The 20,318-nt window shown below is 54.6% G+C and overlaps 1 protein-coding gene across 24 annotated transcripts in view; it reads right to left on the reverse strand.

Annotated features, from left to right (window-relative positions):
- DYSF (dysferlin) overlaps positions 1–20,318 on the reverse strand; it is a 226,677-nt gene that overhangs the window by 98,387 nt on the left and 107,972 nt on the right. For all 24 annotated transcript variants that reach the window (XR_009248507.1, XM_058683746.1, XM_058683742.1 and 21 more), the window contains 8 exons: positions 18,648–18,840; positions 16,385–16,540; positions 12,542–12,673; positions 12,289–12,455; positions 10,819–10,933; positions 10,434–10,539; positions 10,021–10,163; positions 8,091–8,264 (listed from right to left, as the gene is read on the reverse strand). Coding sequence is in view for 23 of the 24 variants with exons in the window: in XM_058683746.1 (XP_058539729.1) it covers positions 8,091–8,264; positions 10,021–10,163; positions 10,434–10,539; positions 10,819–10,933; positions 12,289–12,455; positions 12,542–12,673; positions 16,385–16,540; positions 18,648–18,840 (1,186 nt within the window). In the remaining variant the exon portion in view is untranslated. The remainder of the gene's footprint in view (positions 1–8,090; positions 8,265–10,020; positions 10,164–10,433; positions 10,540–10,818; positions 10,934–12,288; positions 12,456–12,541; positions 12,674–16,384; positions 16,541–18,647; positions 18,841–20,318) is intronic.

Raw genomic sequence — 20,318 nt, forward strand, 5'->3', positions numbered from 1 at the left:
ACACTCACGTGAGGAAACGCCGCTAGGACAATTATGACTTGCCTTCGCTGTACCTCAACTTGCCTATCCGTAAAACGGGAGTGATGATAAAACCTATCTCTTAGGACTGCTGGGAGGGTTAAAGGAGATGATGCACCAACAAGGCAGGGAGGCAATGCCTGCTCTAGCTAGAACGGCTGGTAAACGTTGTTCGGAAAGGGCCAGAGAGTAAATACACCTCTGCAGGACATACGGTCTCTGTTGCAACTACTCAGGCAACGACTCCTGCCATCATAGCAGGACAGCAGCCACACACCATGCCTACACAAATGAGCACGGCCGTGTGCCAGTAAACCCCATCTATACAAGCCGGCAGAGGCCACACTTGGCTCGTAGGCTATGGTTTGCCAACGCCTGTTCTGTAAGGAGAGATTCTTATTTTTGCTGTGTTGTTCTTACCCCCATCTAGAAAGTGAAAAAGCTGGGGCCCAGAGAGGGTAAGGTCTTCCCTAGGATTGTACAGCAAATTAACTGGCAGAGCCAGGGCATCTCCCGGCAGCCCCTCGGGGCTCTTCCCAGTTTCTGCTTCCCCATCAGAACTCGGCACCAGAGCAGGGCTCAGGGACAGGACAGGGCTGAGCGCCAAGTCAGGGCCTTGGGGAGCCCAGGGCCCACGTCACTGCCCTGGCTGCCCAGCCTCAGCTTCCAGGGAAACCCCACACAGGCTAGCAGGCCAGGCCAAAGGAGGGGAACGCTTTAAAAGAGGGAACTCGGGAACACAGACCTCCCTTCCTAATCAGGGCTGATTGCAACCTTAAGTAGAATAGCAGGCAAGGGTGCACCCCCGTTTAATTTACAGCTGGAGCCGAGGCTTGGAAGCAGCTGCAAAAATCCTTGCAAAACTACTGGCCGGCCCCTGGGGAGTTTGGGAATGGAATCAGGAAACCTGGAGAATCCACGATGCCACGTGTGGGCTGGCGCAAGCGTCTGCGTGTATGTGTGTGTGTGTGCGCGTATGCGTCCCTCTAGGCTTTCCGTGTCTCCCAACGTGGAGGCTGCAGAGAACGCTCAAGCGGGTTTTACCCAATGCCAGGGTGCCTCCGTAATCAGGGCCATAATCAGGTTCCAGTCTGTCTGGGATGGCCCTCCCTTATGCCTCTTTCCCAGCATGATTACACATAGTATAGGCAATAAATTATAAGGTCGCCCTAGCAATTGTGGATGCAGACCCCAGCGCATGGACCGTGACATGCATGGGGCACCAGACACATCTGCCCAGCTGTGACACACACGCCCCTCAGCACCCATGCATGCCTGTGTGCTGGCATTTTGTCTCAGGTACCCAAACATACAATTGGACCCTCAAGACTTCAGCATCCACATCTGGAGTGAGACTGATCCAGGGGTCCACCCATTTAAAGGAATTACCCAAATGGTCCTTCTGTGTGGGGCAGCAGAAGGCTCTTGTGCGGCCGGCCAGCCTTCCGTTAGCTCCCGCTAGCACAAAGCCAGGTAGAGAACAGGTGCTCAGCTACCATACTCAAAACATAGAATCCAGGGAAACCTGCAGCCACCTCCCCCGCCTGTGCAGACCAGTGGGGATTTTGATTACTTAATGAGGCAAACCCCTCTCACCTCCCAGACGCTGCCCCTGGTCAAAGCGCCCGCTCTGGGAACCGGGCCTGCATGCTCTGCGTATGGCATGGGCTTCATCCAGGTGCAGAGACGGCCCCTCCCCTCCCCACTCACATCTGACCTCCTTCTCAGCCAGCTCAAATCCCACATTGCTCCTCTCTGGCACCAGCCTTTCCCCAAGCTCCCCCACCCCCACCCCCAGCACTTCCAAGTCCCAGCTGCTCTTCTCTGCCCCTAGGCTTGGTCTGGGAATGCTTGTCTCTGTAGATCCTCTCCACTTCAGGTCAAGACTCAGGCTTCTGACAACCAACTGGAGGCTTCCAGGGCTGACGGCAGTTCTGCCAACTCCCCTCTAAGTGCCCCAGGGAAGCTAAGCCACATGGCTACACAACAGCCAAGAGCTCTAGCCAGCAGCCCAGGACCCTCTCTAGGACCCCACTCAAGGGCCCTCTCTAGGGGGAGGACATTACGCCTTAATAGGAATGGAGATACGAACTTGGGGAGAGAGGACAGAAGAGCCCATTGTCTGGCCTTGGTTCTAGAACTGACTCATGCTGGGCCACTAGGCAAACCCCTTCTCAGGTCTGTTTCTTCTGGAGTAATATGAGGGGCTCAGAGTTGTTCTAGAACAGCACTACTGTCCAACAGAACTTCCTGCAACAATGAAACTGTTCTAGAGCTACACTGTCCAAAATGGTAGCCACGAGCCAGGTGGGGCTATTGAGCACTTGACATGTGGTTGGTGTGACTGGGGAACTAAATTGTCTTATTTTAATTACTTTAAATGTAAATTTAAATACTCACATGTGGCTAGTGGCTACTGTATTAGACAGTGCAGTTCTGGAACCTCAGTCTCCCCAACTGGAAAATGGGTATAATAATAGAATCCAGTCTTCTGGGGTCACTGTGAGGATAAAATGAGACAATGTATATAAAGCTCTCAGCCTGATCTTTAGTACACGGTAAAATGGGTTTTAGTAATTCTTATCTTCTTTGGGGTCCTAAATTCCCTTGAGAATTGGAGGAAACCGTGAACCTTATGTCAGAATTTACACACCACAGACACACATGTGCACGTACATGCACATCACACACGTGTACACGCATATGTGCACATACATGTCACACACAAGCACATTGCGCACATATTGTATGTGCACACACATCATCCATGTGCTTACACATCACATCCGCACACCCACAACCATGCATCCAATTTCAAAGGGACCCAAAGCCAGGTGGAGAGTGCCTTTCGAACACGAAAGCTCCCTCCAGCTCTAAAAATCTCCAAGGCTATGAGCACATGTTGCCGAGTCCCCATCTCCTTCCCTCCTGCCCAGGCTCAGGCATTTCAGAAAACCCTTCCTAACCCTCGGGGCCAAGCACAGAGGCAGGGCTCTGGAAAAATCCTTGCACATGGAGGGCAGGCCCAGGGCAAGGGCGACAGGATGGATTCCGTGAGCTCATCCCAGCAGCCGTCACCAGAGTTCCCAGAGAGGCTGGTGGCGTCGGGAAGGGGTGCCTGGGTGGGAGCCGGCGGTGGCGGCAGCAAGGGGTGTGGGGCGAGGAGAGGGAGGCTGGATGGAACGCGTTATAATAGCAGCTTTGTGCTCTGCTTCCCAGCTCCCTGGGAACGCCAGGAAGATTATGAAACCGGTGTCTTTGGGAATGCCAGGATATTAGCTGGAAAAAGAATAATACGAAAATAAAATAATGCTCGGGATGGAGACAGCAGACGATTAGCAGACGGAGCCAGGGCCTCCCGCTCCATGGAGGGAGCCAGGCTTGGCCCCAGCAGAATGTTTCAGGGAAAGGCTGCCCGTGCTAATGAGCAGACAGGGCCTGCCTTCCAGCAAGATGTCTTCAGGAGGGAAACTGGCAGGCAAGGCTCGGCCTTCTGGTGGACCTGTGGGCCAGGAGAAGGATGGTAGGAGGCAAGGGGGCGCCACAGGCCTGGTGCTCGGGCCCAGACAGCCAGAAATGTCAGATTACCAGGGAGTCCACCCGGCCACCACCCACAGCTCTTCCCTGGACTCCTTCAAGGTCTGCCTCCCAATGTCCTTCCCTAAGAAGCCTCCCTCATTAGACACCATCATTCTGGAATAACTCTCATTCTGCCCTCCAGCACGTCAAAGATGCAAATCCTATGGGGTTTATTTGTACTCACATGTGAATGCCTGTCTTCCTAATCAGACGAGAGTTCCCTGTAGGCCAGGCCTCCACCATCAGATCAGGGGATCATTAGAAGTAAAAATCACTTTTCTCCCACCAAGGAGCAAGGAGAACATGTCATCATACCCTGTCTCCCTCTCTAGGACCCTGGCCACACACCTTCCCCAAATAATGGATACACTCCGCCTCTCTCTGAAAGGCATCTAAAGGGGCGCCTGGGTGGCTCAGTCAGCTAAGCATCTGACTCTTGATTTTGGCTCAGGTCATGATCTCACTATTCGTGAATTGGAGCCCCACGTCGAGTCCTGTGTCCACCCCACTACCAGTGCAGAGCCTGCCTGAGAGTCTCTCTCTCCCTCTCTTTCTCTGCCCCTCCCCTGCGCTCTCTCTCTCTCTCTCTCTCTCTCTCTCTCTCAAAATAAATAAATTTTTAAAAAACATGAAGGGAAAAAAAAAGGCATCCAAGTAGGGAAGGAGGGCGATGTGACCACGCCCCTCATCTTCCTCAGGCACAATGTACTTCACATCTTCACTACTCAGAGATGGTCCTTGGACCAGCAGCACTGGCATCACCCAGAGTCCTCTTAGAAATGTAGACTCTAGGGGCGCCTGGGTGGCACAGTCGGTTAAGCGTCCGACTTCAGCCAGGTCACGATCTCACGGTCCGTGAGTTCGAGCCCCGCGTCGGGCTCTGGGCTGATGGCTCGGAGCCTGGAGCCTGTTTCCGATTCTGTGTCTCCCTCTCTCTCTGCCCCTCCCCCGTTCATGCTCTGTCTCTCTCTGTCCCAAAAATAAATAAAAAAACGTTGAAAAAAAAAATTTTTTTTAAAATTTAAAAAAAAAAAAAAAGAAATGTAGACTCTAGGTTCACCCAGACTTGTAATCAAGAGTGTGCAACAAGGCCGCCATATTGCTCCTACGTTGACTAAGGCTGAGAAGCACTAAAGACGTGCCATGTGGTTTTTCCTTACAATGACTCTAGGATGCAGTGACTTTCACAGGTGAGGTAACAGAGTCGCTGAAGGGATAAGTAACCTGTCCACAGCTAGGAAGCAGAGAAGGCAGAATCCAAACCAAGCCTGCTCCCCTGAGAAGCCTCACCTATCCCACCATGCTCTCACCAGGCGAATCAGCAGACAAAAGTAACCAGCGGGTAAGGGCAGCACCCAGGACAGTAGCTGGGTCCTGGCACCCAGAGATCCCTACCATCTGCTCCCACGATTCAGGGTGGACTTTAGCCCCCATGCCTTGCTGGAGCATCAGTATGTCCCAGGACGAAAGACAGCAGGTTCAGGGCAGGAGCACATAAAAGTGGCCACGGAGGAGTGTGTGTGTGTGTGTGTGTGTGTGTGTGTGTGTGTGTGTGAGAGAGAGAGAGAGAGAGTGTTTGTGTGCATGTATGAGTATGTGTGCGCATGTGTGTGTGTGCATGTGTGAGTGTGTGTGAGTGTATGTGTTGTGTGCTGATGGAGGTTCGATTCACTAAAGTAGAGTAGTCTAGATAGTTACCATCAAATGGGCCTGTGGCCCTGTCCAAATGCTGGCCACACCTAAAGACTTTCCAAAACTGTGTCCTCCAACTCCAGGTCTGTGGGATCCAGCCTCTCCAACCACTGTCTGCCTCTGGTTCTCTATGTCAGCCAAGTTCCCCCAGGACTCAGAGGGCTTCACTATATTGGTTTCTTCTGCATATCACAGGCAGGTCACATCTGCTTCACAATCAACCACCTCCTCATGTCTGTTGCCTTGACATTTGATTTCAATGCTCCCTCACAACATTTTCTCCCACATAAAGAATAAACGGATTGGTTTCTCCATGTCTGGGAAGTACCCCCCTTCATTCTCCCAGTCACCGAGCCATGAAAGCTTGGCAGTGGGTCCCCAGCCTTGTTCCTCTTCTTCCCCCAGATCCTGGCCAGCCCGGAACCCATCCACACTTCCGTCCATGTGTCTCTGGCTACCTCTGGCCTTGCGTTCTCTCTCCCACGGCCCTGGCCTCCCTGCCCTAAGCGGCCCGGCCAGCGGCTGCCAGGTCCGCCTTCTTCACACAGCACTTAACCATGTGTGTCAGACTTGCCAGGGCCAGCCATGAACTCATCGCAGCCCCAGGCCCACCACGCCCGCCCCATGGCCCAGCAATGGGAGAGGCCCTACCACGTACCCAGCAGAGACTCTGGGCCCATCTGACCCTCTCCAAACTCTGCCACTATACTGCCCTCTACTGCCTCCCCTAGCTCCCACCCCAGATGGTCACCTCATCCCAGATCACTAATCAAGGTTCCTGATGGTCTCTACTCTTCCACCCCCAATCATCCTCCGTGACTACTTGATTAATGGCCCTGAAGCCCAGCTCTGACCAGAGCACTCCTCCGCTCAACAATCCACACTGGTTCCCTACTGCTCATTGAACAGAGTCCTGTGGCCATCATCAAAAGCTCTTTGCCCAGCACTGCTTGGGTTTTTTTTTTTTTCCTTTCCAGGTGCTCTTCTCCCCATCCTGGTGGTGCTGTCGACTACAGAAAAGGGGCATGACTGAAGTGGCCAATCAGAACATTCCATTCTTCACCTTCAGGCTGGCAGGGGCACATGACCAAGACAGCTAGTTAGTCACACACGAGACTGTCACAGCATCAGGGTGAAAACAGCACTCTCCTCTCTGGGGCCTCCAACTGTGAGGAAAACAGAGGATGCCGGGTGGGCTGTGCTATTTTACCTACCAGGACTTTGCCGGCTATAAAGTTGGTGTCAGTCTTTTTTGTGGGCACCATCTTTGTTACCACACAGAGTGAGGCAGTGTGAGAATGAGGCCAAGACAGAGGCAGATGTCAGAAACAGAGTCCTGCCAGGCTTAATGCCTGTTTGGCTTCTTGGGCTCTCCCATCAGTCTGAGCCCTTGAACTCCTTTTCTCTCTTTAACCCATTTCATTGAGTTTCTGTTCACGTTGGGGTGCCCGCCCAGCCTTCTCAGACATGGCCCTGACTCAGTTCTGCCACAGAGGCCTTTATCCTCCCACCCCTCAGCTGGAGCCACAAGACCACCCCCAGGCCCTGCCTTGCGCCCAAACCAGACCCTCTCTGACAGGACAAAGAGAGTCAATGGACACCAGCCCTGCCCTACAAGCCCTCCAGCTGTGGCTGCTCCAGCTGGGGCAGCAGTTTCCTCCCACCCAGGCTGAGCACGAGCCCAGCAGCCCAGAGCTCTGCCGTCTCCTTTCAGCCTCCCCGCAACTTGGCCCCAAGACATCATCAGACATCCAGCATTATCCGGCCCCCAGAAGGTGTCCTCTCCCATACTGCCACCTGGCCCACCATCAAGGCCCGAGAGGGCTGTAACCCCTCTCGGGACACTGCCAACTTCACCTCCTCTCCCTGATTCCATCCCATCAGATCCTGGGCCTGTCCTCTGTACTCCCTGGTTCAAGGCAAAGACCCACTGCTCCTCACTCAGACCAAATCCTCATGTACATGTGCACATGCACGCACACACACACACACACACACACATGCACACACACACAACTGGTGCACATGTCAGCTATAGAAGCTGGTGGGACCTGCTCCCTGAGTCACAGCCCAAAGCCCCAGGGGGTGGGCGGTCCTGGCTAGATTTCAGAAGAAGGGTCTCTGACTCTGTATCTCCTCCCACCTCCAGAAATCCCCAGGCCAAAACAGAGCGGAGAATGGCCCTACTCAGACTAGCCAGGAAGGGTCTGCTCATCTTTTGGGGGAACACATCAGCCAGACCCTAGGTAACCTTGAGCTGCCCCAATGTGACCTGCTCCAGAAAGTGTGCTCTAAGGCAGAAAGCCAGCCTGAGAACTCAGTTTCTGAGGTACATCTCTCCCCCAGAATTCCCAGGGATGCCATGACACGGCTTCTGTCCAGCCAAGGAGCACTCGTGTCCAACCAAGGACATTCAGGGGTTATTAGACCTCTCTGGCTACTCCCTGGGGTGAGGCCAAAGCCTCCCAGACCCACCCTGCAGCAGCCAGCCTCTTCAAGAAGAGCCAGGTCCCTCGGCTCTAGCCATAGGTCAGACCGAGACCCTCTCTGCCTGCTCCCAACTTGACTACACAAAGCAGCAGTGGATCTCCCAGTGCCAAGAAGGGAGCCATTTTATTTTAGGAGCACACCCAGACTGCCATCTACTTTCCCCACAGGCAACCCTAAAGGAACTGTGTAGCCAAGGTGACCAGCCACTGTTCCATCTGAAGTGCTATCCCGGGGGCTCCTACTTCAGGCCTGAACAGCCCTGGAAAGCAAGTTGCACCCCGCTGACCCACCACAGGCCAGGGACAACGTACCAGAGCCCCCTCGAGGGCAAACACGGCCGCAGGCCCTGTCTTCTCCAGGGGCTCCATGCGGCGGCGCCAGCGGCGGCGGCGGAAGGCATCCGTCTTGCGGTACTCCAGGTGGAACTTCCAGCCAAAGAGCGAGGCGTACTCCCAGCCCTCGCCCTCCGCCTCTGCCTGCCTGTGCTGCATGGGAGAGAACAGGGCAGGCTCAGGCACTGCTTGGAGGCTTGCAAGGAGTTCTTGGGCTGGACTCCTGCTGTGCCTCTCTGGCTTGCCCTCCAGGAGTCCCCACCCGCTCCACACCAGCACCCTCCAGGTGGGAAAACCTGGGAGGGCTACCTGGAGGAGGGGGGCTCTTAGCAGCTTCTGCAATGACAAGAGCCTGAGTCGGAAAATCAGGAGGGGAAGAGGCTCCCCGGGTTGTGGGGACCCAAGGAGCCAGAAAGGGAAGGTCGACTAAAGCAGCGCTGAAAACACTCGGCTTTGGGTTTGTTTGTTTACTCAGATTAAGAATGGATTTCATGGATCCAAGGTTTTCTTGTCATTTCCTTTTTCTTCTTCACCTCCCAGCTTATAAAAATAGAAGCGGGTAAATGAAGATTCTGTTTCCCGACTCCAGGCTCTTTTTCCTTAGGCTAGACCTAGGTCAGCTGTGGAGGTACCCCGCCCCCACATTTCCTCGAGGGGACACTTTCCCAGACCTGGAGAGAGACCTGGAAGTCCCTTCCTATTCAGCTGGTGACCTGAGAGACTGCCCTCGGGTACGCCTCAGGCTCAGGCTATGAACTAAGCAGTAAGTGCCTGTCCTAGAGGGCAGCTGGACTGGGCGAGCCACGCTGCCTGACACGGTTCACCTCTGTCCCCTGGGTGCTCCTACAGGGAGAGCTGAGTCTGTCTGGTTCATGGCACCAAAAACGGTTTGTCGCCTCAAAACCTTGCTTCTCCCTGGACCCAGTGACATACTTGTCTAGATTCTCTGTGCCCAAAGAGAAAGGAAGAAATTTGGGTGATGCCAAAGGCTACTTTTGGACTGGGGGAGGCCTGGTTCTTGGACCAAAATTCAACTGCGTGCTTGGGAAGGAAGAACACAGAGCAAGAGGCCCCAGGGAAGGCAGGCACTGAGGCTGTGCAGCACCTGGGCATCTGCAGGACTCTAGGAGCAGGTGCATGTGCTGTGTGCACTCATGTGTCCACTCTACGCCTCTGTGCTGTGGGTATACGGGCATGCCTGTGGGCATGTGTACTTGCACTGTGTACACATCCCCTGGTAAATGCTGAGGGAGCCCACCGAGGCCACTCTCCCAGCTGGCACACTCACACGATGCATACGTCCTCACCTACCAGCTCCAGCGGCCCCCTTCTCCAGGGAACTGCCCATGCTGAAGGAAGCAAGCCCCATGGGGAGGGTGCATCCCTCAGCCCAGCCCCAGCAACCCCAGCCGATGACACAGCTAAGAGGCTACAAACCCCAGCCCCCTTGCCTCCAGGTGAGAATGATTTTCTGCTGCTCCAAGGGGCACCCCTCCCCAAGCCACAGCTCAGACCAAAACTGACTTGGCCTAAGACCACATCTTTGCTCCCAGCACTCCTGAGAGCACTGCTTCCGTAAACTACCTGCAGCCAAACCTGTGCTCAGACCCTGCCTCCAGGACACGCAGCCACAGCCAGAGTCTGGCTATGCCTTTGTACCTCCAGGTCTTGTGCAGTTCCAAGTGCATCTCCTTGCGTAGTCATGGGCCTCTGGCTGTGAGCATCTGGACAAGCATGGGAAGATCTGCGTGTGCACTGTGCACATGCTGGGTGTGATCTGTGAGCATCTCGAGGGAGCTCATGTGCCTTATACGTGTCCTGAGCACACGCGCGTGTGTCTGTGCACACATGTGCCCAGCTGGCCTCCCCCAGCCAGGGCTTCATCCCACCCACCACCTAGTGGGCTCACCCTCTTCAGTGCCTCCATCTGGCTGAGGTCCCTCCTGCGCAGGCGGACCCAGCGCCGTCGACGGTGCGTGTAGTACATCTTCTCAGCAGGAACCCAGTGCTTTGGCTTCCGATCCGGGGGGATGGGGATACTGTACTCCCAGCCTGGGGGAAGGGCACCTGTCAGTCATTGCCCGGCCATTCCCCATCTCTCCAGAGGCTCTCTCTCCCTCTGGGGCACACTCACAGGCTCATGACTGACCACCGACTCTTAATTTATAGCTACAAGTATGGGCTGATCTAAGAAGTCCCCTGGATGAAGCAGCCCATTGAAGGCCGGTGCCCCGGGGCAAAAGGCCCTGCACTCAGCTGTCCCACCAGCACACCTCTTGATCTTGCTGGGGTGGGTCCCATTGGGCCCCATGTGCTGCCCACCTTGCTCATCAACGGCCCGATTGAGGTCCGTGGACCACTCTTCATCTTCCCACTTCCAGCCCAGGGGGCACTCAATGTCATCCTTGGGAAGCACCTTCTCCCCATTCTAGGACAGGCAAGTGTGAGAAGAGACAGGTATCAGCAGGGAAGCAGAAAAGATGCAACTTGACAACATACATCCCTGAAGCCCCAGGTGCCACTCCAGATCAGCATCCTACTCACACTGGTTCTCACACTGTTTCTCTGGAAACCAGAGCATGAAGCTGGGGACTTGGGAACAGGAGAGAAAATGTCCCATCTCCTCTGAGCCACAGGACCCTCCTGAGCTCAAATATCCAGGACCCCAGGAAAGCAAATGCCACTTGCCCCTGGAGCACCCACTTACCACATCCGTGTAGTTGTCACTCATGTAGATCCACTGGCCTCCAGGGAGCCGGGTCTGGTTCTCAAACACCTCCTCCACAAAACTCAGGTGGCCCGCGTCAATGTCATGGAGCAGGCTGGAGGTGGGGAAGGGTCAGAACTTCCAGCAGAGTACCCAAGGGGTACCAGAGTACCCCAAGGCCTTGGCCAAGCTTCCCGCATCAGCCTCACCCCACCAACAACAGGGTAAAGAGAAGAGGGAAAGGAGGGGCAGAGGGTCAAGGGGAGAGAGCAAAAGGGGACGCAGGGATACCTAGAGACACTCATAGACAAAAGAATATACCACCACCCAAGATAAAGAAAAAGACATCCAAAAGAGAGAGAGGGCTGAAGACACCAAAAGCCTGGTGGGTGTTGAAGCTCAATAGATAGATAGTTGTTGAAATGGAAAATGTCATCAAGCTGTATGCTTAAGAATTGCATGCTTGATTGGGGCGCCTGGGTGGCGCAGTCGGTTAAGCGTCCGACTTCAGCCAGGTCACGATCTCACGGTCCGTGAGTTCGAGCCCCGCGTCGGGCTCTGGGCTGATGGCTCGGAGCCTGGAGCCTGTTTCCGATTCTGTGTCTCCCTCTCTCTCTGCCCCTCCCCCGTTCATGCTCTGTCTCTCTCTGTCCCAAAGATAAATAAAAAATGTTGAAAAAAAAAAAAATTAAAAAAAAAAAAAAAAAGAATTGCATGCTTGAGATAATATATATTACACTTCAATTTTTTTTAAAAAAAGTAAAAAAAAAACAAAAAGAAAGAAAGAAAGAAATCCAGTTGTTGAACGTCAAACAGGAAAAGAGAAAGGAGAAAGAGAGAAAGGGCAGTGACACAGATAGACCGCCTTGTTCTGAGAGGCACTTAAAAGAGAGAGGAGGGGCCTCAGGCATGGGAAGGGTTGACACAGAGAGGAAGAAACAGGCTGTGACCTCTTGGAGAAGAAGGTTGCAACCAATGGATGCAAATTCAAATGGAGGCCAACTTTAGTTTAATAATAAAGGACTTTCTTGGGTCGCCTGGGTGGCTCAGTCGGGTAAGCGTCCGACTTTGGCTCAGGTCATGATTTTGCGGTCCGTAGTTTTGAGCCCCACATCGGGTTCCATGCTGACAGTTCAGAGCCTGGAGCCTGCTTCATATTCTGTGTCTCCCTCTCTCTCTGCCCTCCCCCCAGCTCTCTCTTTCTCTCTCACTCTCTCTCTCTCTCTCTCTCTCTCTCTCAAAAGCAAATACACATTAAAAAATAATAATAATAATAAATAATAAAGGACTTTCCAATTGTTAGAGCCCTTCCAGAAAAGAACGGCGCCTCGCCAGCCCCTGGCCCTGGAAGAGTTCAAGTGGAAGTCCCCACTGCCAGCATAGGGGTGGTAGAGCAATTAATAGCACTGTAGCCTTTCGGAGAAAGGACCGGAGCAGAGGGGTCCCCCAGCCTCCCTGCCCGTGACTCACGTCTTCTCTGGACACACGAACCAGTCTCCAGCCCAGGTCCAGCCGGCCGAGGGGCGGAAGCTATCTTTGGGTAGCTTAATCTTTCCCGTGACATCAGAAAACTTGGGGTAGGTGAGGCCTGTTGTGCCCCAGTTCCCAACCAGGGCCAGTTTGGTCTGGTTCTCATACTGGAGAGCAAGCAATAAAGAGAAGTGAGGGGGTCCAGCACAGCTTGGGGCACGGAGGGCAGGCAGGGCAGGCCAGCAGCACTCACCGTTTCAGCAAAGACGGACAGCTTTCCCTCAGCAAACTGGTTGAACTCCTTCTCATCCACAGAAAGCCCAAACCAGAGCTTCACCCGTATCTGCACTGGCATCCGGGCTCCAGGAACGCTCTCCATTGGATACTAGGTACCAGAGAAGGACAGAAACCCATGATTCCCTTTAGGATCAGGATGTCCCAACTGAGACAGGGGTTGGGGGGGAAGGCGGGGGGTCCTCCAGGACTGGACATATTGGTCTGACACCCACTAGACATATGTCCTGTTGGAGGAATTACCAGAATTTCACAGAAAGAGAAGATATAAATTTTTTTCAAAAATTCTTAATGTTTATTTATTTTTGAGAGAGACAGACAAAGCACGAGTCAGGGGAGGGGCAGAGAGAGAGGGAGACACAGACCCCGAAGCAGGCTCCAGGCTCTGAGCTGTCAGCACACAGCCCGACGCAGGGCTCAAACCCACAGACCGCAAAATCATGACCTGAGCCAAAGTCGGACCCTCAACCGACTGAGCCACCTGGTGCCCCAGGAATGTATAATTAAGAAGGCCTCTCCCCACCTGCCAAGATTCCTCCCCGCCAAAGAGGACTATCATCCGCACCTAGGTGATCTTTGCTAAAATTAGCCATGCCTAGATAGACCAGGGTCCCCCATTCTCCCCTCTCCCACCACATCCCATTTCTGTTTCTTCTAGAGTAACACTGCCCAATGGAACATATAACATTTCCGTCACAATGAAAATGGTTTATACCCACATGGTCTAGTCTGGTAGCACTAGCCCCTTGTGGCTGGTGACTGAACACTTGAAATGTAGCTGCTGTGACCGAGGAACCAAATTTTTAGTTTTATTTCATTTTAATTAATTTAAATGTAAATAGCACCTTATGGCCACCATATTGGAAAGTGCAGTTCTACTATGTATCTCTAAAGGAGATAACAACGATCCAGGTCTGGAAGGGGAGGAGGTTAAAGCTTCCTCCTTAATTTTCAGTTTGTTTGGGATGGGGGGTTGTGTTTTTGTTATTTTTGTCTTGGCTCGATGTCAGTGTATCATCTGATAGCCCTATCCTTTCAAGCGCTTATCAGCATGTTAACCACTAGGCACTGGTCCTCAATTGCCTATTATCCCGAAACTTTCAGAAGCTCTGCCAAAATGGAATAACCACAACAACCCAGCATAAAACATTTATTCTCCACAACTACTTCCCTGTTTGACTGAAATCAACGGTCAGATATGGCCTGAGGAACAGAAGTTCTCACTCTTAGAACAACACTCTGTCTCTTATAGGAAGTAGCACATTAAGTACCTAGGTTTCGTGAGCATGAGCCTGGAGGGGTATCTCCTCCTCTGCAATGGGGTGGGGGCTGAATGAGAGGAGAAGGGAGTTTTGATGGGTTCAGAAGAGGAAAGGGGGGGGTGAGGTAAGAGGTCCGCAACAGGTAGAGGAGGCCTACACCCCAGGAAGGAGAGCCCAGGCCATGGAAAGGGATCAGAAAGGGGTGCAGGGCATGCCACGACAATGATGGTCTCACCCTTCACCCGGTCTCTGCTTTTGGTTCATCCGTGGTAAAGCCTGGAGGAGGGCCTGACCCCACATGTCACCCCCTGGAAACCTCCCATGACTGTTGGCTTCAGCTGTCCCCTCCCTGGGGTGGTTAGTGGCCTTTTTCCCTCCAAACCACGAGCCCCAGGGAGATGGCAGGAATGCCTGACCCTCCCTTCCCCCTTCCAACCCCAGTCTCTCCCCTGCCCTCCCCTAGACGGGGCCAGCCTGCCGGACCCAAAATAGCAACAGCAAATAAAGAAATGTCTAGTTTGGGGCTCCTCTCCCTCTCTACTGGTGCTCATTTTTTCCAACTTTGGTTTAAGTTAAGAAACACCAATGTTTTCTTGGTCTCTGCTTGCTGCCAACATTTTTGTAGAGCTTGCTCAGGAGCTACTGGCGGGGCTCATAAACTCAGTGGGGAAGACTTCGAGAAACAATTCTATATCTTTTTTTTTCCTTCCTTTCTTTTTTTTTTTTTTTTTTTTTTTTTTTGCTTGGAATCAGGGAAAAATGTTCAGTTTGTGTTTCCCCAAAGACGCAGGGCCGAGAGGTCAGAGCCTGAAGCTCATCCTGTTCAAGTACATCCCCACCTGCACTCTAGCCAGACAACCTTTCCTGGTTAGCTTCGCTCCGATGCGGCAGCTCCTTCACTTCCTTTCCCTTCTGCCCTGCTAGGCGAGAAGCTGGCTTAGGAGGGATGCAAAGCAGGATGCTAGGAGGTTAGGACAGCACAGGGAACATGCCCCAGGTGGCACGTATGCAGGTGAGAGGAGGCAGCCCACTGCCTGACACCTGCCCACTCTCTCTCTAGGCAAAGCTGGCCTCCCCAGTGACCCCAAGTCCAGGTATCTACTCATCTCTGCCTTTATGTCGGCCTCCAGTCGTGCTGGTGGAGCCTCCTCTCCCCAGGGAGCAAGGGAGCTCCACGGGGGAGAAAGGGGAGAAGAGCGGAGAGAAACGGACATTCATGGATCACACCTCGTTCCAGCAAGATCCATGGCCTGCGTCACCTAACTGAATCCTGAAAACCTGTGAAGTGGGCAGCCTCCTGCTCACTTTACAGGTCAGAAGACCGCCAGCAGTTCAGGGAGGTTAGGCAACACAGGATTCCAGCCAACCCCGTGACCTGTCCACACACACTGTGCCGTTGAAGCCTGTCCTCTCTACCGACCCCAGGGGGTGACAGGAATGACTGGCCAATACGTGAATGGGTTGACCAACAGCCACTGAGAGGTTTGAGGCTAAGGCTAATCAACAATGAGTGGCTGGAAGAGGCGAGGCAGGTGCCGGTCCTAGTGTGGATAGAAGGAGGGGCGGGGGAGAGAAGGCTGAGAGCAAGGGGCTGGGGCAGATGGGCCAGGCTGGGAAGAAGGCCAGATGGCTTATAATTCCAACAGAACCATCTGGAGTGAGCAGTGAGTGGCAAGGGGCAGGCCTGCCTTCCAGGGCTACTCTTCCTCTGGCAGGACAGCCTCAGTGACAGCCCTTCTAACAGGGACTCTCCCCTCAGACCCGGGCAGTCATGGCACAGGAAGGGATTTCCCTGAATTGTGTCCTGGCCACCAGGCCACAGTATATCCCAACCAACGCAGCCTCGGCTCTCTGTTCCCACATTAACCTAGAGAGGAGGATGGGGGTCCTCAGGCACCTGCTCACATCCCTGTCACTCAGCCCAAGGCTGGCCAGTCAAGAAGACGGACAGGGTGCAAGGATAGGGGTTGGAGGAGGAGGAAGGGGAGGAGAGGTGCAGGCAGGACAACATGAAGGGTACTGGATTACTCGCCCCCAGCTCCCTGAGGGGCCAGAGCCTTAGGCACACTCGATGCCCAAACACCAGCCTTCCCACAGGGAAGAACTTGAATCTGAGCATGATCCCAGCTGGAGTCAAAGCACTCGGGCAGAGCATTGAGGTCTCTACCAAGGCTCTTACAGGTTGGGGTGGGGGCTGAGAGCTGAACCCCTCTCCCAGAGGTCTGGCTGGGGAGATCGAGAACAGCCTTGGGAGTCAGCCCCTCCCAGACAGCCAGGGGGCGGAGGGGCACAGACCCTGTCTCACTCATTCCTAGCACCTCCGATTCCAGCTCCCACCTGCCAACTTTCTAGACCAGGTGTGTGGGGTCTAGGGACTTGGTAGGGGAGAGACAACAGAAAATGGTTTTACACAAAGCCCTCGGCCCCTTCTGAGACTCAAGCCTAAAGACTCAGTTAGATGGAGAACAGGAGGGGACATGGAACAGGAAGGGGACAACCTGGGAGAAAATACGGTCACGACTTGAGAAAAAAGAACCCACTTTCAGAAATATCGTCTGCAGCTTCCCACAATTCTTGCCACAGTAGTTGGGACCCCGCCGGGAGAAGAGGATCTCGTGGGCGGGCACCCGCTGGTACGCCACTCGCTTGTCTCCCTGTAGCATCCAGATGATGATGTCGGGCAGGCTGTTCTGGGGCTGGAGAGAGGACGGCAGTCAGGGTGGGGAAGACCCACGCCCCACAGTCCACCCTGAGACACCCAAGCCTCTCCTCCCAGCTTCCAGCTCTCCCACCACCCACCCTCAAGAGTGGCCCACCCCTTGACCTCCCAGGGCCAGCTGGGCACCTCTGTCTTCAGCAGCTATGAGCCCCCAGGGACAGGGCATGAGGCTGCGTCCGCTCACATCAGGAGCCTGCCAAAAATTCACTGAGCTGAGTCCACATTTTCCGGGAAGAGACACTCCTGCCTGGAGCCGAGAGCTTATGTTCTTAGATCTCCCTCCCCTGGGTAGATAGATGCTTCTTGGCGGGGGCAGAGATTGGAGGATTTGATTTGACTCAAGAAATGACATCATACTTAAGATGCTACCCTTCTTCCTCACCCCCGAGAATAGCAGCAAATCCATAGATGTGCCCCTTCCCCGAGGACACTCCCACCCTCCTCTCTCTAATAGCAGGGACTTGTGGGGTCTGGTCCTTTTCTGGGCTTAGTGACATTAGGCTCTGAAAATGGCGACTAGCCCGGAACAAAACTGCAAGGCCCTGAACCCCTCGGAGCCACTAACTATGAGTGAGAACCACTGGGCACAGCCCATCTGCTTCCAAGGTTGGTGAGCAAAGTGTGCTCAGTGAGGTGGCGCTGGGCCTCTAACCAGGGCCACGGCTGACAGCTGATGCTCCTAGAGCCTCGCTGGGCATTTCCCAGCTGCACTCCCTCCCTGCAGCAGAGATAGGCAGCCCCACTTGCCAGGTGAGGAAATTCAAGCTCAAAGAGGGTAGGAGCCAACCAGGTTCCTCTGACTCCAAATAATGGTTCCTAACCACTCTCCCAGCGTGGTGCCAGCACAGCGGCAGCTGCAGTGCTCCTGGGAACTTGCTAGAAATGCAAATTCTCAGGCTCCACCCCAGACATGCAGGATCAGACAGGGTTTACAACCTGTTTTAACAAGCCCTTCAGAGGATTCTGATGCACACTCAAACCTGAGAAAGACTCTCTCTGGGTTCCCTTGCACTCAATACACTTGACCTTAACCCCTCCCAGCCATATCACAATCTGTGCTGAGAGTTCCAGGGTCAATCTGGGCCAAGATTATGGAAGGCAGCCTTTGTCCAGCCCAAAGATTGGTCTGTGGCCACTGCATGGGGACAGCCTGTGGCTGGGCAATACAGTGTTTGCCCAGGTAGCTGGCCACATGCCCAAGGCCTTGCTCAGGGACGAGTCCAAGGCTCACTCTCAGGGACCAACTCTTTGGGCTGCCTTCTGCGCAGCCCCCTACCTCCTGGACCCCCTCTCCCCTTCCAGAACTCACCTCTCCAGAAGCCCCTCTCAGGCCCCGCCCTTTCTTACATTCCTTCTGGGGAGGTCCCTCCTCATCACCCCCACCCCCTCCATAGGGGGACCACACACCTCTCTGGTCGGAATAGGCAACAGCTAGTCTACCCATAACATCTCAGCAGAACTTTGTCCTCATTCTGAACAAATCTATAGAATGCTTGCTTGCCCTAGGAACTGGGTGGGTACATCTGACCTGGGGCGGGGAAGGGGGTGCTATGCAGGTGGGGACAAACTGCAGCCACCACTCTCTGATTCAATATAACAAAGTTCAGAGTTACTATAAATGCAGCCTCCTCAGGCCTGGGGCTCGGAGGCATTTGGGAGAACAGGAAATGCAGGGCCACCAGAGAGGCTGGTTCAAGGCCAGGTGCAGAAAGGTACTAGTTGGCAGGGAGGAGTCAGGTCCCCGGGGAAGCAGGCCCCAGCACTGAACCTGGAGCCAGGCGTCCTGGGTTCCAGTCCAAGCTCTGTCTCTGGCACACTTTGGTGACATTTATTGAGCACATTGGGGGCACCGTGCGAACACTACCACACACCAGGCTCTGAGCTAGGCCCCGTAACACCCAGGATCCAATTGCAACCTCTCTCCTCCTGCTGGGGACATTGAGGATCAGAAAAATTGAGTCACCTGACCAAGCCCACCCAGAAATGGAGCCAGAGGCTGGATCACAGTCCAGACAAGTGCCCACATCCCTCCCGGTTCTGATGCTCTCAGGGAGGAAGAAAGACGCCTTCCAGGGGTTGACTACCTCATCTGCCAGGGCCCGGACACGCAGCAGCCAGTCTTCCGCCTGCTCCAGGGCAGCAGGGAGCTCGCTGCGGCCAAGTTTCAGTGCCAGGGCCGCCTCAGTGATCTGGCCTAGGTGACGGGTACGCAGCCTGTACAGGTACTGGTCCAGGTGGGTGGCAGAGGGTATCTCTTGGACGTCACCTAGGGGCTGGCTGTGAGGGACGGACAGATGAGATGAACCCGGCAGTCGTCCAGGCCCAGGTACACATGCTGTACACACACATGCACACGGACACCCCGCCACCCCGCCAAAATAGGCCCCACACCCTCCGCCTGCCTGTTGGGTACTCCGTGTGCCCCAAGTGCCTTCTCCAGCCTGACCCACAAGCACAGTCATCTCCATGTGACCGGCTCCATCGTCACCTCCTCCAGGAAGCCTTCCCTAACTACACTGGTCTGTGTGCCTCCTGTTCTGAAGTCCCTCTGCCCTTTATTCCAGAGCTGCCTGTTTGGAACTTAGGAGTTCTTTTGTATGTATGTGAGTTCTGTTGCATGTGTGTCCCCTCTGCCCAACTGACTGCAAGCCCTCAGAGGGCCCAGCAGGTCCCTCGGTGCCCTGCACCTTCCTAGAGCAGAGGCCAGAGTGCTAAGTTGCCCTTAGCTGAAATGAATCCATTCTGTTGTATGCACACTTTCTTCAGGAAGGAAATTTATGGACCCCTGACAAGCCACTGCAGACACTGTGGGGAGGCCGGCAGCCAGCAATACAGATGTGTCGACCTGGGGCAGCCCCATGACACCCCTCCCAGAAGCCTTTGGAGAGGAGGTGCGGGGTACATACAGCCCCAGAAATACAACCCTAGGCCCCAAGTGGGGGTTGGGTTTAAACTCAATCCTATTTGCAGGCAAAGAACTCTGACCCTCCCCATCCCTCTGGGCTCCCTGGAAGTCTTTCTTCACGTGGCCCTTCCCGACCATACTAAGCCTCTGGGGTCAGTCCATACACACACAAGGGTCATGCAGGGAGGGTGGGGCGGGGGCCTCTGTGCTCTCCCTCAGCAGGCAGGAGCCCTCTGGATTACCCCTGCTTGGGGGTCTGGGGGCTGCTCCACCCCTGCCCCACCCCCACTGAGCCCTTGACTCCCAAGCAGGACATCAGTCAAACCCGCTCCACCAGTCCTGCCCCCAGCACTTGCAGCCCCCCCCCCCCCCCACCTCACACTCCCCTCCCCGCAGCGTCTCGACTCCGGCTCCCGGCTGATTTATTTTTCTGCCAATTTCCCCGAGCTATGCAGAACCAATTACCGCCGGAGCGCAGCGGCACTGCGGCCGCCAGATACACCACTCTGGCAGGCCCTCGGCGCACTACATTTTTCCTGTTATTTTTTTTAATTGAATTTTTAGGGTGGGGGGAGCGGTACGCAAACTCCATCTCGGGGAAACTTAAGCCCCGGGGCCTGTCTCAGGTCACGTACTGCACACCCTGTAGTAATATAATATTTACTGCCCCGAGGGTGCCGCGGATGGGGCTGCCCCAGGCCAGGAGAGGGGCGGCCTCCATCCCCAGCCCACTTGATTGGGGTGGAGGGGCATGCCGGGTGGGTAAAGGGGGGCCTGGGCCAGAGTCCTGGCTGGGGCCTGCCTGGGAAGGAGGCCTGAGTGGGCCTGAGGGTGGGGGCAGGCAGATCTG

This window comes from Neofelis nebulosa, chromosome 9, assembly GCF_028018385.1.
Source record: "Neofelis nebulosa isolate mNeoNeb1 chromosome 9, mNeoNeb1.pri, whole genome shotgun sequence".
Taxonomy (NCBI): Eukaryota; Metazoa; Chordata; class Mammalia; order Carnivora; family Felidae; genus Neofelis; species Neofelis nebulosa.